Raw genomic sequence first — 16,941 nt, forward strand, 5'->3', positions numbered from 1 at the left:
GTTTTAAGGTTTGAAAGTACCTTCTTTAAAAGGCTAAAATTAGCTGTATTCATAATGCTAGAAACAGTCCGCACACCACTTTTTTTCTTGCACTCTTCTCATCACCCTCTCTGTTTTCACTGGAAAACCCCATAGCTTGGCCAGCACCTGCAAACAACTCTGCCATGTTCGTAAGGCTTATGGGATCTTGTCTTCTAGCCCAAAGCACATACAGCCAAGATCAGCATCATAACTTACAAACCGAACCCAGTCAGCTCAATCAGTCTTCACATTATCACCACTTCAAACAGTGTAAGAAAATAGTGTTGTTCCTTGGGTTACCTCACTACTATTCTTTGATTATTTCAGGCAGCTTGGTGTTTGAAGGTACCTGCTGTTACTGATTCTAGCACAGGTGTGCTCAGAGCATCTCTAACAAACTGAAATGAAAATGAAGAGTATGAAGATAATGCTCATCTTCCCCCAACAAAAATGTAACCCAAAATGTCACTGTGAGTGATGGCAATTCTGACAGCAGCTGTATCACATATGAAGGTCTGCAGCACACAATACCTCTTTCCTAGTGCAAGTGAACAGGTTACCTGAATCAGGTTGTTTGTTAATCGAACGAGGCTTGGTGTTAGGGAAGGATCATTCAGGATGCTGTTGACTGATGATAATGAAGTATCTACTCCTGCAAGCAGTTGTGTTACCGTAGCAACCCACTCTTCTTTAGCAGAGGCTGCTGTCACGTTAATCATCTGCTGAATTGCTTCATTCAAGGCAACTTCTGAGTGTTCAAAGCATTGCTTGTAATCTTTCAGTTTGAGCAGGGAGTCCTAGGGAATGTAAATATGAAAAAAAAAAATCTATTATAAGCATGAAGGGTTTATTTTAAACCATGAATGCACAGCAGGGCAAAGCAATACCCTATATAAAGTTAATGCAGTTACTTTAATGAAACTATGACAGAACACCTTTAAATATGGCATTAAAAAAGGACAATAGGAGGTGCATAGACCCTGGATGACTGAATCTTTCTACTTTAATAAGAAATTAAAGAAAAAATAAATATTCAGGAAAGGGATAGCTGTAATAATTTGCAGTTGAATAGAGGCCCTACAGAAACGCGGTTTGGATCTTTATGATTTTGTGCTACCATTTTATTACTTCTTAAACAACAAAATAGCAATTATATGGCTAGCATTACAGCAACAGCCTCCTGCTTCTTTCTACTCCACCAAGTTTGGGTCATGAGATGGCACGGAGGCTGTAAGATTTGGTTCAGTCCAGTTAAAAGAGCATCAATCTTTTTTTGTGCAACTTTTTTTTTTCCGCCAGAGAACCCGATAGGCTCAAATTGTTCCTATAGCTGAGCTCATTTGTACACTTATTTTCATAGTGTCAAATGGACTAAATCTATAGCAATTATACTGGATGTCTCTATCAATGGTTTGTCATTCATGTAGGACAGATACACTACAGCATAAAAATCATTCATATGCTAGATAACTTAAGTTTCAGAATGGCTGTAAATCACCATATAGTCAACATCAGCAAAAGCAGGAAGTATTCACAGCAGATGCAGATAGCATGAATCCATCCATAAGATGTCTCTGCAAATGATTCAAGTTTATTTGAATACACAGTTTTTCTGGCCATTTCATGTAGGCCTCAGACATCTTACATCTTTAGCCAAATTCTCAGTTAGCAAAAGCTGGCATTTTGCTAATGATGTTGATAAAGCTATGCTGTTCAGACCATTTACAGATTTCATTCCATGTTTTGCTTTGTAAATAAGACTTGTTAACCATTAACACCCACTCTAGAAATCCTTTCATCCTGTTTTCAGCAATAAGTCTTAATCCCTTCTAAAAAAGATTTTTTAATAAACAAAACAAACCTGTAGGAGAAGCAGCTGTGCTGGTCTCTCTGGTATGGATGTTACAAATTCCAGATGTTTTGCTCTGCCATAACCATTAAAGCATAATGTTGGACGAAGCAGATGCACCACTGCATTATAATCCCCTGCCTCATACAGTCGCTGGATCTCTTCCAAAGACTGGCATCTCTCCAGAGATTTTAGGTTCTTTTCAATCTGCAAACATCACAGATGGCACAATCCAACTTCCATTTCGTCTTCACATACATTTGACTACTGACATTTCTCCTAGCAGTTTAGCTGTAAAGCTATGTGAACTCTACAGCTACATCCAGGAATACAAACCAGAAACAAATAAAACACCTACTAACACTTCACCCATTCCACAGATTTTTAATTATTATATATGACTTTAGTGCTATATTGATTTTAAACGTTTTTGCCTCAAATCCCAAAATCAGACATTTCTACACTGCAAGAATATATCCACCAGATGGACTTCAAAGCGAAGACAGCATCTACTGTTCTGGAGTTCATCCCCCAAAACAGCAACAGAAAGAATAGAAGATGGACATCCCTTTGTTTAAAAGTGTACGCAAATTGTTATGTGGAAAACAGACTGCTGAAGTAAAGAGCTCATTTAAGCAAAGGTGAAATTTATGTTTAAGAACAGAAAATAAAACACTAATCTAATAATCTACTGTTCTACATGCAGCTGCTCTAATATTTTTATTTGCACAAAATCAATCTTAAGTTGTACAGGACCAACAGATCCAAAAGGTGTCTTTTGAAAAGGAGATGATGGCCTTGACACCATCATTAAACTATGAACCTGTCCTCTCACTCCTAGAAAAATTCTAGGACAGATATGGTAAACTTCCACCACAAAAGACGGACGTTTAATACATAGACAATGTCTGAAACCAGGAGGGATGGAGTGGGGAGAACACGCCTGCAAATTAATTCTTACCTCTTCTAAAGAAACAACAGAATCAACATGTAGATTAGGCAACCGTATTACGATGCTGCATTCATTGCCAGCTTTAGCCTGCATTGTAGTAGAGTTCTGTAGCATTTCAGTGCAGATATCATAGTTTTCAAGTGCCTGTTCCATGTCTCCCTACAGAAACAGTACAGAGGAAAACAAACAAACAAAAAAATCCTAGAGTTCTGTCTGCAGCAAGGGTTTCTAAAGCATGTAGAAAATGTTTAAATTCAGTGCAGGCACTGCCAGTGTGATTACTGCACAGCCTTCCAAATAAAAAACAAATCCAACTGACAATCTCAAATTAAAAAAAAAATGCAGTATATCTCACCAGTGACTTTAATAACAGGTAAAACAAATCAGAGGAATAGAATTCAGCTTGCATAAATTTGAAAGATTAATTTGGATTGCTAAAATCCCCTTCCTTTAAAAACATGGAAGGGTAAAGAGAAGAAATACCTCTTTCATTTGAGCAAATAAAAACATTGAGTCAAGAAACAGTCTTACATTCTGAAAAGTGAATGCATTCTACTCACTCTGTCCAACTGAAGCAGATACTGAAGCTGAAAGGTCAGGAGAGGAATGCAAGCTGCACAGGCAAAACATAACTCTGTATAGCTAAAGAAAAGATGGCAGTAGCCATATAGGAGTTCTCATTTTTCCTCAAATAAGTTTATCAGAAAGGAATCCTTAGATGCAAAAAATAAAAATGGAAGGAACTGCATAGTTCACACTTATTAAACTGACTCACATTATTAGTTGACAATTGACTTAAACATAATTGATGCATAAACAAACTCTTTGATGTCCTGAGGAAGCAACGCTTGGAGGGAAAAAAAAGTCTGGGATCAAATAACATTTCCTTCAAATTATTCCTTTAGTGACAGGTTTAAAACCCTCTGCTTCAAAATTTGCATATTAAATTAAACATCTCCAGAAGAAGAATCATGCTACCTTGAAAAAGCAGACGGGAGAGTACTTAAACATACAGTCTGCTTCAGTTGAAAGCTGCATTTTGGACCGTCTGGGACTTCGATAGTATCCACTCATCCAGGTCGCAAAAAAATCCATGTTCTGCAGCTACACAATACTACTCCAAATAACTTTAGTCCAAATGTATTTTTTTAACCTGAACACGAGCTAGTTTAAACAAAGACCTACATATTAAACATATCTGAGTATTAGCTTTGCATGTGAGACCTCCTACTTCATTTCCCCCTCTACCCTTAGGGATAGTTAATTATATTAAAAAGTAACATTAATTCACTATGTTTTGAGCTGATTTTATCCGCATGCTTAAATGAGCTGAGATTCCCAAATCAGCTGTAGCATCTCTGAACAACATTGATTTTAATTTGGGAAAAGTTTTATTTCTTAAATTAGAAGCAAAACAAACCTGCAGTGCTAGAAAGCGAGCTTTCAGCCAATACACCCGAGTGACAAACTCCATCCAGCCTTCCTCAAATAAATCTCGCTGTGAGGATGCAAATGACAGCTGCAACAGGTCTCCCAAGAAATGAGTTCCTGGGAAGTCAGGACCAAACTTTCCATTCACAGAGTTAGCAGGGCAATTTCGTGGAGAAACTGCAAATCAATTAATTACATGTTATCATAAAGTTACAAGCGTTCTATGAAAAGAGTCCTGCATACTAGTATTTCAAAAGTACTGATCTACTTTAAGGCAAACAATTGATAGACCAATAAAATACCGATCTGAAAAATATTCATTAAGAAAAAAGAGCTCCAAAATCCAATGAATTCCTGGAAACATTTCTTCATATACCTTGAGTGTTTTTGAGTCTGAAGAAAGTAACATCCAGTTCTCACCTGTAGAGCTCTTCCCTTTCGTTAGTAGCCACTGATCTAATTGCAGTTCCATGCAAGAAAGGCTCATCAACATCATATCCTTCAGAAAAAGTATGGAGATATTAAAAAAAGAGTATACAGGAAGAAATACATTAAAAGAAGAATAAAAAACCCTACCACTAAACTTGCAATTTACTTCAAAGAAAACCTTCAACTTGTCCTCGTAGGATTTCTATTCCCAAGCTATAACTACTTCTTCCTCTGTCTAAAGATGCATAACAGCATTTACAAATCAACAGGTACAAAACAATACTTAGAAGGAGCATTAAAAAAATAAAAATCTCAGCTCATGAAAGAAGGTAGTCAAAACAGCATTGCCTGATGTTAGAAAAAAGTGACATCCTTTTTTTTTTTTGTATCTGGCTGAAAGAAAACTATATTAAATTGCTAAATCATGCTTAAAGCATGTTTCCAGAATATAGCAGAAGTACTGATATTTGAGAAATAAAAAGTCTATATCCTGTAACTTTTTCAGTATTTATCTCCACGAGACTGAGTATGTACTCTAGTCTTATCAGCTTATTAATGCTTGCTGGATAAAGTTCAGGAGTATATTAAAAATCACATCACCATGGATCTCTGCCCAGGTAGTTTTGTGCAGTGAAGAATACACTATTTTCTGATTAAGTTCATAGGAATAAGGGCTACAGGTCCAGCTGTAAAAACCAGGTGCTTGTGAAAAGGTTCAAAAGTCCATACACGTTACCAGAATAGCCCTTTACAATCTTAAAAACCCAAATTTAGTAAACTCAGGATAGCTTGCAGATCAAGTTTAATATAAATTCCACGATGAAAAAGGATAGACAAGCATGAGGACAGTGATTTTTAACAGTATAGCTACAAAGTCTTGACTTTTTAATTTTTACATACAAGCAAGCCATTATGCAGTCATAATGAGAACCAAGGGAATACATTTATAAATATATTTACGTTTGTTTAAAAAAGGGCATGTAGATACAAAAAATATACAGAAATACAAAAGTCACAGGAGGTATAAAATTTAACATCATCTACACAGCGATACTTCTGTTTGTTTTGTAAACTAAGTCAATGGAACATAGCTTTCAGAATTCATTTTTCATTTGCAAAAAAGTAGAAACACTGTTGATCTGAAAAAAAAAATATTTCTAACTGCAGTAATACCAAAAGCAAATAACTTTCCAAATGAATAGACATTGCTAACATTGAAAAGATAACATAGGCAGGCTCAGTGGACAAGTATCAGTACTGGTTTTATAATTCAAGAAGTATCATCTTGTGTCACTAAGCTGGTTTAACATTAATTTAATGAAATTACCATTTTTTTCTATTAGCTTTTGTCAGATCTACATATTTATAAAGGTAATAAAATGGTGATGCTGAGGGGGTAGGATTGTTTTTGGTGTTTTTTTTTTTTTTTTAACTGTAAATTGCCAGTTATTTTAAAACTAAACTGTATTTACTCTATTTGTATTTACTCTATTTAGAGCAGAAATGCTGACCCTCAATCAGCCAATGTGAACAGAGCAGCCTCTCTACTCACCTGATGACAAAACAAAACTTTGTGTCATATCAAAAGCAAAGGGAGGGAAGAAAAAGAAAGAGCAACAACAGATTAAAGGAGTAAAATGTATTTACGTCTATAGTATTGATATCACGTCTATATGCATGTGTGTATATATACACACACACACATATTATGTATAGGGTATACCTGCATATAGCACCGCCCAGGTATGTTCAGGAGCTCAGGAACAAACAGTTAGGCGAGCTGCAGCATACCACAGTTAGGCATACTGGATTTCAGTTAGGTACTTTTGGTACACAGAGAGCAACACAGCAGCAAACAGAAGTATAAGGAAAAGTGTTTCATTACCTTGATATGCTGATTACTTGAGTCCCTCAGTAATGGATTGGGAAGACTACTACTATGCTTTCTCCAGCTATTATAGATACTAAGGACCACCTCACACAAGCCAGGAGGCCACTTCACTAGGAACTTTTGGCTGATGACTTTTAGATATCTCATCATCAGCTCCAAGATCCCACCATTGTTCAGGTTATCCAGCAGGAATTCATGAACGTCCTGTTTTTCTAGAAAGCACAAAAACCACAAAGCCATATGTGTATAAGGTCAAGGCAGACCATAATTTGAACAACTAAGTTTCAACAGTGTTTTATGCACTAATCTTGCAGCAGTTCTCCTGTGCTACATACACGCAGAATTAAGTTATTGTATTCCAGGCTGTTTAAATGGGAAACTCCACACAACAGAGCTCTTGCACACAGTAATTAAGCAGTCCACAAGACTTAAAAAATAATATAAAAATACAAACAAAACACCTGTTACCAACTGAGATACTTCTATGCCATAAAATTATACTTTTTAAAATAACATACACTTCTGTATCTTCTAGATATGATAGGAAAATACAGAAAATAAAGCACACAATATGGAAGAAACAACAGAGAAAGGGGGTTATAATGAAATCCTTACCAGATTCCATAAATGTTGTAGAATCAAATGACATTCTATGTGGTCCAACATGCTGGAAATTCTCCTCTTTGATCTCTGACTGCACCTCATAGTTATTGAAAGGGTCCTCCTCCTCCTCTGGATCTAACTTCCTTAATCTGTGTGAAAGGGGGGGCAAAAAACCACAATATCAACAAAATCCTTATTCTTTCTTTCACTAGTAAGTGAAACCTAAACATGGCATCTTGTGCGTATTTTAACAGTGGAAGTATATTAACTGAAACAAATTCAGAGAGATTTATATCCAGTTCCCAAATTTTGCCCAAACCAAGATAACCTTGTTTATCTTAAACATTTTGACATCTGCACAGTCCTCTAATTCAGTTTCACATTAATAAAAGCTTTCTTATTTTTCAATTAGTTTTTAGTAATTTTCACTAAAACCAGTTTTACTAAATTTATGAGAAGACGATGCATCACATCTGGTATAAAAAATAAATTGGGTCTAGGGGTTTTAAGGCTGGTGCATATCAATCAAACAAAACCCCAAACAGCTTCCTCTACTTACATCTTGATACTCTCATTATGAAAGTTATTGCTGTACAGTACCTGGAAGGAAGGAATTTCACCAACAGCTCTTGAAAGTCAACTTTCTCCTCTTTTTTACACTTGGTGTTCCGAACTCTAGCAGATCTCCTTTTTGCTGTTTCACCACTATCTTCTGTAATTCTCCTTCGCTTCACACCTTTCTTAGATTTATCACCTGCAGATATGTCACCTAGAAACAGAATTAAAAAAAAAAAAAGAAAAAACTGAGAGGTTAAATTACCAAACAAAAAGTAGATAACCATTGAGATTATAAAAGCTGACACTTTATTTTATTCTACAGCAACGCTTGAGATTCATTGGTTTCCTTCTGAAGACAGTGTCAAAAATTTAAAAATATTTTTTAAAAAATTAATATAAACTGGCTATGGCATTTTGCATAAAAATGCTGGTCTGAGGCAAGAAGCAGACTTACTGAAAATTCTGCATTTCATTATTTATTAGAATTCATTATTTTAGTCTTCAAGAAGTTTCTGAAATGGGAATCAGAAGAGTCTGCCTTTAACTCCAGAAACACTTGTAAATTCCCATTAATATCAACAAAATACTGGTAACTCCTCCTTGATAGTTTTAGATATATAAATACATATACAGCTACAGTATAAAATATTCAAACCTCTTGCTACAGATTTCAAATAAATACAGCCAACAGCTTGGTTCTCTCAGGTTCTTAAAGTTACACAGGAGCAGAAGAATAATCCAGTCATCTTTTTCTATAACAGCTCCTTCATTCTAAGGACCTCAAGACTCTTCACAACATTAAAAATTTGATATGCATCACTGCTGGAATGGAGTCATGATTCTTCTAATCTTAAGGACTGAAAAACTGAAGTATGAGTCAACAGCACAAAAACAGAAAAGGTTAGATACTCCTGCACTGGAGTAACAATTAAGAACAACAAACGAACCTGACTCACTTTCCTATCTAATGGAATTGAAAGTCCACTGTCCTAAACACTGGTCCTATGTCTTAGTCAGGAATCAAAGATTTTCAGGCAGTTTAGGTGGACTTCCTTTTCTAATGTGAAGGGCTAACAAAACTTAATTTTATACAGCTGAACTTCACCTTTTCTACTGGATGTTATACATATGCTGAAAAGGTCCTGAATCCACCAACAAGCAGTTTAAAGACAGCATTTCCCAATGAACTCTGTAGTGCTTTTAATACCCAGATAAGTAGGAAAGATATCCTGAATCTTAGACTGAAGTACCTTGCTCACCTACAATAGCTCCTGGTTCCAATGAATTTTGACTGTGACTTGGAAAATTGGGTGTCGTTGGAGTATAAGGTAATACAGGATCTGGCATTGTCGCCACTGGATTAGTGCTGACAGGAGTTGGCTGAATAACGCTGACGGGAGTAGAGGTAGTAGAAAGAATCAAATGTTGAACTGGGTCTCGGTATTCTGAGAGATCAATTCTCTTTCCCAGACTGGGTCGAGGAGGATCACATGTTGTGAGGTGGTGATACATGGCAAGTAAAGCTTCTCCTAAACACTTCCACCTGCATGTGCAAACACAATGGCATCACAACTCCATTAATTCTTGTCACATTATTTTCTAAATTATACTTACAAACCTATCAGCATTCAACATTATTTTTCTCCAATAGCTTAGAGGCAGCAAAAGCAGCTTTTCAGTGGAAGAGGAATGCACATTTGAGTGTCAAAATCTGTCCCACGACTGGACAAGCTGGAGAATATCTTTCTGTATTTCCTGTCATGTGGACCATGGACAATTTCAGGCCTGCAACAGAGCTCCTTAGGAGCTTTCCTTCTAGAATACACCACTTAGAAAAACAAGAGCAAAATGTGGTAGCAGGCAAAAGTTTTCAGAGGAAACTGGTGAGTTGGTTGCAGCAGGAAGGAAATGGGAGTCAATAATATGCCTAATTTCAAAAAATATCTCTAACAAAAAAAGGTCTATGCAGTAGGTGCTGAGGAAATTACTCTATATTGAACCCTAAAAAAAAGTAGTGTCAAAGGAACCATTTTCAGGTTCTGCATTCAATCAACAACAATAAAAAACCCTCACCCTTATCCACAAGTAGAAGCAACTTCTCTGCAATAGGACCTACGTGCAGAGTCCAGTAATATTCCAGAAAAATATGTGCAATAAAAAAAAAACAAAACAAACCCCAATCCTTTATGCCTTAATAAAGACATATATAACAACTTAGTATCTTTATATCTTGCTGCAAATAAAGAACTCTAATTTGTTTCTGAGTTTCCATTATCCCAACAGTGAAAATATTTTTTAAAAAGCTAAACTTGTTTATATACAAACTAATATATGAAAAATCCAATAATACAGTTGAAACGGCTACCAAATGATTCTTAGTTAAGATTTTTTTCTTTTTTTAAATCACTGGTTTTAACTCAAAGGTTGAAAACTGATAAATATGGGGTTTATGCTAAAATTGTGAGCACAGCAAACCAACCTATAAACTCATAAAATATGAAAACACTGGGGGGTTTGTTTGGTTTTACAAGAAAAAAACAGGTGTTCTGAAGAAATTTGAAGTGCAACACAATTGTCAGCATCAGTGGCTTCAGAGAAAGCTTTTAAAAAGAGAAAACAAAGTCATACGTGAAAAAAGGAATTGGCTGGACCAGTCTGAGGTCTGGTTCTCTCTCACGCACTAGCAAAGCTTGTCTTTTCTTACGTAGCTCCAGTGCTTCATCTACGATTCTTGCTGTTTCAGCTGCACTCACGTTTACATTATGGATAGACATGTCACTAAGAAATAATAAGAAATGAAGACAAGATAAAGTTTTTGTTTGTTGTTGGTTTTCTGTTGTTTGGGTTTTTTTAAAAGCCTGGGGAGATTCATCTGATATCTTCCTACAATGTGACAAAAATAAACAGCGTTAAAACAAGCGTTCAAATAACATTATTTTTACAAACTTTATAGCATGCATATGGAAGTGTTCACCATTGAAAATCTTTGTTCTGCCTTAAAAATTAAAAGATAAAGGGAGATTGTCCTATTCTGTTTTTCAACCACTGACAAATGAAAGGAAAGCAGGAGGTTTTGTTTTCTTTCTGAGACAGAAGTTTTTGGTTCAGAAAAAAATTGTATGGCTGAGAAATTCCTTTCATTCCAAAGTGGTATTTTGAGGAATTCACGTCATCACAAATAAAATTTGGAGATGAAAATTGTCTTGTATACTCTGAGTCTAGGAATGAATTTTTGAAAGTGAAAAAATCCACTTTTTCAGAGATATCACAATCCAGAAACAAAAAACAAGTGTCTAAAAGCCCTGGCTTAATTCAGCACATAACTCATTTTAAGAGCCAGACCTAAGGCAGCTTAATAAATCAGGGTCTCTATAACTAAACAGGACTTTCTGTTAAAGGTCTACTGCTAGACATAGAATCCTAGAGCCTTGGAATTTAAGTTATCCTTTCTCTTCCGTATCTTTTAAATACTCTGTAATTTCACATTTTAGATGTTATAGTAGTCTAAAATGTTAAACATGTTTTTGACTGATTTATTGCATAACTTAAGGATGCATGCTAGGATGCATGTTCCACTTCCATTTACCACATACAACTTATATAGGGTACTGATGTTATCTGCACATGCAGCAATTACTATATTCAGTGAGACCGAACTATAATTGAACTAAAAACTTAACTTCTTTTCTTGAATTCTGCTGACCATCAAAGCAACATATTACAGTATCAGAAGCAGCTCTGATGCTGAATGGTCAGTTAACTTAGACAGATCCTGTAAATTTTACGGGCCTCTACTTTCTCTTCCCACTTTCCTCCTACCCACTTATACTATAAAATCCACATAGAAAGAGACAGTATACTTTGCAGAGCTACATGACACCAAACTTTTACTAGAAGTTTTACATACTGCAACAAAAAAAGTAATAATAAAGGACTAAAATCTCAAACATAATATTGCAAAATATTTTCAGAGTTGCAGTGGTCTGAAAGCTTAATAAACTAAGAATTTCTGCATCTCGGGGACTAAAGAAACATACGACGTCTTCTAACTGTACTCATTTGTCAATAAAAAAATCAGTAAGACTCCCTGAAACCTACTGATATGAGAAAATTTTATCAAGTCCCGAATTTGTAACTGCTTGGAAAAGCAGTAATGGGGGGGGACGGGCGGTTTGGTTTTGTTTTTTTTTTTTTGTTTTTGTTTTGGTTTGTTTTCTTAATTAGGAAAAGAAAACTCAAATAAACGCTGCAGACATTAGCTGCAAATAAGTAAAATAAAACAAAGGAAGATGATTACAAGAGATCTAGGTATGAAAATAAGTGAGCAGCAGCAAATGGATTTTTTGCCTCTTTCTACCTCCCTCCAAAAGTAATTACTGAATTACTGCCAGCGGCACCAACACTTAACACTGATTTATTATTTAGAAGGCAGATCAGCAAGATGTTGTTACAGCTTAAGGCACTGTATCTCACCAGCTTTTCTGAACTATTCCAAACCCAAAATTTACACTCCAAATGCAGTATATACTATAAGATGACATTCACCATTTGAGGAACATCCTTAAGGAATCTTTCCGGAGGCAAGGCTGCTCCTCAAAAATCTTCTCCTTCAGAACCAATCCTTTGCTATATAGACAGTCTTTTTCCAGAGCTTTGCAGATGAAGTACAAACATGCTGACAGAGAAATAGAAATTGAATGGTCAATCACCACTCTGGTTCATTCACAAGCTCCCATTTCTGGGCTTCATATACACAACTGAATTCCAACTAAACATGACATTTACATAAATTAGACCAATAGCTTTGTAACATGACAAATAATTACATGCATACAGTTAAAATAACCTATTATGTCTTCCCAACTATTACATCCAGAAAAAGAATATCATTTTGTTTAAACAATTTTTGCAGTACATCTTTTATTTACTTTCAGGACTCCATTCCTGCACAAAAGAAATTAGAATCATAAAGCAGAATCACAATAATTTACCATTTTCATCTTATCAAATGTCTTAACTGCAGATTCCATTAGTGTAACAAGAAATGTATCCCACCAAGTTTCTGTTTGCGTGGGCAATTACATGAAGAGAATTAAGACCATTCCAGTAGGAGAAACCTAAGGGATCAGATTCAACGTTTCTGCCATCTTGCAACTTCTCTCCTAAACTTCCTTTGAATCAGTTAATCCACTGGGTATTACTCAAATGTAAAATCTTAGGGTCAGTTGTACCAACTGCTGTAACTACAATAATCATACTAGGCTATGAACTAGACTGTAGTTTTATACTCAAATCCTGGAACTATGTAGCTGGAAATGACTAGAAAGACAAAATCAACATACATTGAAAGGCAAGAGAACAGTCTACAGGGAAACTTCTTGCAGAGGCTCTAAGAGACCACAGGGATTTATTTTCAGGGCAACCAGAACTGATATAAACCATCATACTTTATCATGAAATAAAAAAATCTCTATCATGAAGTAAAAGTCTCTATCATACCCTAACGTACTGCGTACACAAGACACACTTTCTCCCATACGACTGCATCATTAAAAATTTTTATTAATATGTAAAATTACACATATCTTGAGAATTTTTTTTGGTGTACTGTACTTACTTGTGTAGTCACTGAGTGTATACAAGATTGTGATAAGGTTATCTAAACAAGGCCAGTGATCAGGATTACACCTGAGACCTTCTTCAAAAGCATGACGAGCCAAAGGTAGGCGGATTAGTTTTATTGCCACACGACCAATTTTATACCATAGGTTGACATCAGTGGAGTCTAGCATTACAGCCTAGAAAGCATAACAAACATCATTATTCAGATTTCAGACATGCATATCCACTTGCCTACAGGGATTGGCACTGCTTTAGTTTTCAGCAGGGTCACTACTGATTTGGGGACTGAATGGTGGACCAGTTACATCACGTATAACGTCAGTAAGTACACAGAATTCAGACATACATTCAAATTATTTATGCTGAAAGGTGTACGCCTATATTTTGGCAAGTTTTTGCAAACATTGAGGTTCCTGTGTTTTCTTTCAGCTGTACTGTACCTCCAAATAAAACTCCATGGCTGTCTCTAAGTCATCCCGTTGCGCTGCCAGTTGCGCTAAGTTTTTATAGGTGGAATATTTTAACATCAAGCCTGGGTGTTTCAGCCCTTCTTTCTCATCACCAGAAAGAACTGCCTAGAAATGATAAAATAAATGCAACACAGGCATTAGGAATTAGACAAGTAAAAAGAACAGCAAACAACTTGCCAATTGATAACACTGACATTTCTAATTAGCCAATAAATAATGAAGTAATACAATATATAATAAAAATAGTTTTTAGAGTTTCATTCTCTAAAGTCACTCACCTCTCGCAGAAGACGAATCTCAAGCAGCTCATGATAAGCTTTAGCAGACTCTTCAAATCGGTCATGTTTCTGAAGGTCCAAAGCTTTGTGGTACAAAGCAAAAGCTTCTGCTTCCTGTGATTTAAAAAATTAGAACCTGTTTTGTAGGGCAACTTTATTAAATATACTTATATTTATTATCAATATCAGTGGTTTCACACTTTTAATGCCTTCTGCTATATAGCAGTCTACACCCAGTCTGTATAGCAGAACATTAGCCTTACTGACCTAATATAACTCATTTGAGTGAACTTTTAGCTTGCTAAAGGAGGGTTCAGGAGATAAGATAGTAACACAACTTTCTTAAAACCAAAAAATTATGGTTGAACAATCCCTGCAACAAGAGAGGCCAAAACTCCCATTAAGACAAAACTTCATTAAGAAAATTGTGGGTTTACTTACTTGAGCTTCCTTTGTCTGTGTCTTATGACTTTTGAAGGTACCTTCGTAGTCATCCTCAATTGTGGAGCTCGCATTCAGTGCTGCGATTCGAATCTAGAATGACAGTCGAGACGCAACAAGAAGCGTTACATCTACATGTGTCCCAGTTTCCCTTGCAAACTGGATTTTTCTCTTTTTTTTTACTTTACTTGGTAAATACCGAGACATCTCTACAGAAACTACAAGAACTGTAATGAATTTAGTCATCACTAATTGCAAATAATAAAATATCAATACAATTTCCCCCCTGAAATCAGCTGAAAAAACAAAATTTTAAGTGTCTTGCAACCAACAGTTTCTCTAGAACAGGCATGTGCATTACAGTGAATTTTTTCAAATTCTTAAATTTACCAATATCTACAATCACTCCAAAACCAATGTTCTCATTATGCCAATTCATTCTTAGTCCTGGGGAAAGAGAAAATTTTCAATTTTATTTCTACCAAAACATCTCAAAAAACATCTCAATAGGCCCTTACCATGTTCACAGCTATTCACACTGTCTTTCTCCAGGCTTAGGAGGAAGGGCCTAACACAAACAGATCTGGAAAGCAAACAGGATTAGAATATTTATTCTCTCCATAAAGAAAGCATTCAGAAGTAAAAGACAGGCTGGGAATACTTTAATTAATAACCAATTAACTGTGCTATGTCACAACCACCCCATGCCAAGATATAAATTGCCCTACCATGTAGGAACACTAACTTTAAAGTGAATTTTAACTAGACAGAGAATAAAATACAAAGTTAAGCACATTCATTACTGCAGGATGGCTTTCAAGACTCTATTCCTGGCGGTGAGGGGGGAGTGGAAGCACTGGCAATGTAATTACAGGTACAAGGTTATTCAGTTTCTGTATAATATTTAATAAACATACATTATATTAACAACATTACAACATGAATGCCTTTAATGACAAAAGCTGAAAACAAAAAAGCTTCTTGAATACTTTGACATTTTAGGAGCATGAATCATTATAGCTTATAAATTTATCTTCAGTTACTTGAAAAAAAAATTATGGAAGTTTTCCTTTTATCCTTTATCTATACCTTTTATCTATAGCACAAAGCAGAGTGCTGTCTCATGTCTAAAAACCACAGCACTTATGGATATTTACAGAACAGGAAAGGAAAAAAAATGGAAGGTTATCTGTATCAGATTGGCTTTGCAGCAGGCCATAGCAGCTAGTCAACCCATTGCTCAAAATACTGTCTGCGCCTGGAAATTCCTCTGATTAAAAATGCTTTCATTACTGCTATCCTTGCTAGAACAGAACCAGAGTTTATAACACAGTTGTATTTTCTGAGTATGTCAACCAACTACTACAGACCGCCTCTAATGCAAAAGCAAGTTATAACTACTGCAAATGCACTTACATCTATTAGATTTATGCAAACAAAAGAAACTCAACTTTTATGAACCAGTATTTCTTCAGTCTGAAGGAAGGATACTAATATTTCCAGTCTTTTTACCACTGATAAAGAGTTCAAAGGGGAAAATACAAATTTATAATCTGTAAGTCATTTTTCCTCATAACTATACCCATAATTTACATTCTACTAACTGCTTGAAACATTATGCTAGTAAAGGCAAAAAATTTGAGAGAGTTCTGTGCTGCTTTTTTAGAAAAGCTTCACTGCTATGTGATAAAACCTTCCCATCAACTCAAACAAAAAGATGACACATGCAAGACATGCTAAAAACAGTCTTTCATATTAATAGAAGAATAAGTCCAGAATTAACCACAGCAGGAAGCAGTGGGAATTTTGAACTATAAGCTGAATTAACTCATATATCATCATGATTAGTTCTGCATGTAGAGAAAATAATGCTTTGACAGGAATTTCATTCATTCAGCAATGATATTTTGCTTGCCCATGCACCACTTACTTTCCTTCCTTGCAGCTAAATCAGACTAACTGCACAGCAATAAAGCATTTTTCTCTTTAAGTGACTAAATAAACTTTAATAAAACCCAAATCTCCTTCAAGACAAGGATTCCTTATCTACTTTGCATATGGAGAAAATATATGCACAGAGATTAATGGTTATCTCTCTCAAAAATATTGAACGCCCCAGGTTTTGACAGAAAGTGCAGATGCTTATGACATCTAAAGAAATAAGACCCCAAATCAATTACATATTTAAATTGAGTGGTTTTAAGTTCACTTACAAAGATGCCTATATTCAGAAATATGCTCGAGTCTTCTGCTGAATCCACATAATCTTGCTCAAGGCAGCAGAGGAAGTCCACAGGGGAGAGAGTACAGTCAGGAGTTTACTTCCGTGGTTAGACTGCCAGTGAAACTGCGACTACATAAAAGGTGGGGAAACAATTTTAATTCTACTTTTTATT

General features: G+C 35.6%; 1 protein-coding gene across 1 annotated transcript in view; it reads right to left on the bottom strand.

Moving 5' to 3' along the window:
* CABIN1 (calcineurin binding protein 1) overlaps positions 1–16,941 on the bottom strand; it is a 119,271-nt gene that overhangs the window by 101,137 nt on the left and 1,193 nt on the right. Inside the window, exons 2-17 of the mRNA XM_059827911.1 lie at positions 15,795–15,849; positions 14,546–14,638; positions 14,105–14,218; positions 13,797–13,931; positions 13,352–13,532; positions 12,280–12,409; positions 10,363–10,512; positions 8,985–9,277; positions 7,777–7,945; positions 7,189–7,325; positions 6,568–6,785; positions 4,674–4,752; positions 4,243–4,430; positions 2,832–2,981; positions 1,883–2,077; positions 582–818 (exon numbers count right to left, since the gene is read on the bottom strand). Of these exons, the coding sequence (XP_059683894.1) occupies positions 582–818; positions 1,883–2,077; positions 2,832–2,981; positions 4,243–4,430; positions 4,674–4,752; positions 6,568–6,785; positions 7,189–7,325; positions 7,777–7,945; positions 8,985–9,277; positions 10,363–10,512; positions 12,280–12,409; positions 13,352–13,532; positions 13,797–13,931; positions 14,105–14,218; positions 14,546–14,638; positions 15,795–15,849 (2,524 nt within the window). The remainder of the gene's footprint in view (positions 1–581; positions 819–1,882; positions 2,078–2,831; positions 2,982–4,242; positions 4,431–4,673; positions 4,753–6,567; positions 6,786–7,188; positions 7,326–7,776; positions 7,946–8,984; positions 9,278–10,362; positions 10,513–12,279; positions 12,410–13,351; positions 13,533–13,796; positions 13,932–14,104; positions 14,219–14,545; positions 14,639–15,794; positions 15,850–16,941) is intronic.

Source organism: Gavia stellata, chromosome 21 (assembly GCF_030936135.1).
Source record: "Gavia stellata isolate bGavSte3 chromosome 21, bGavSte3.hap2, whole genome shotgun sequence".
NCBI classification, from domain to species: Eukaryota; Metazoa; Chordata; class Aves; order Gaviiformes; family Gaviidae; genus Gavia; species Gavia stellata.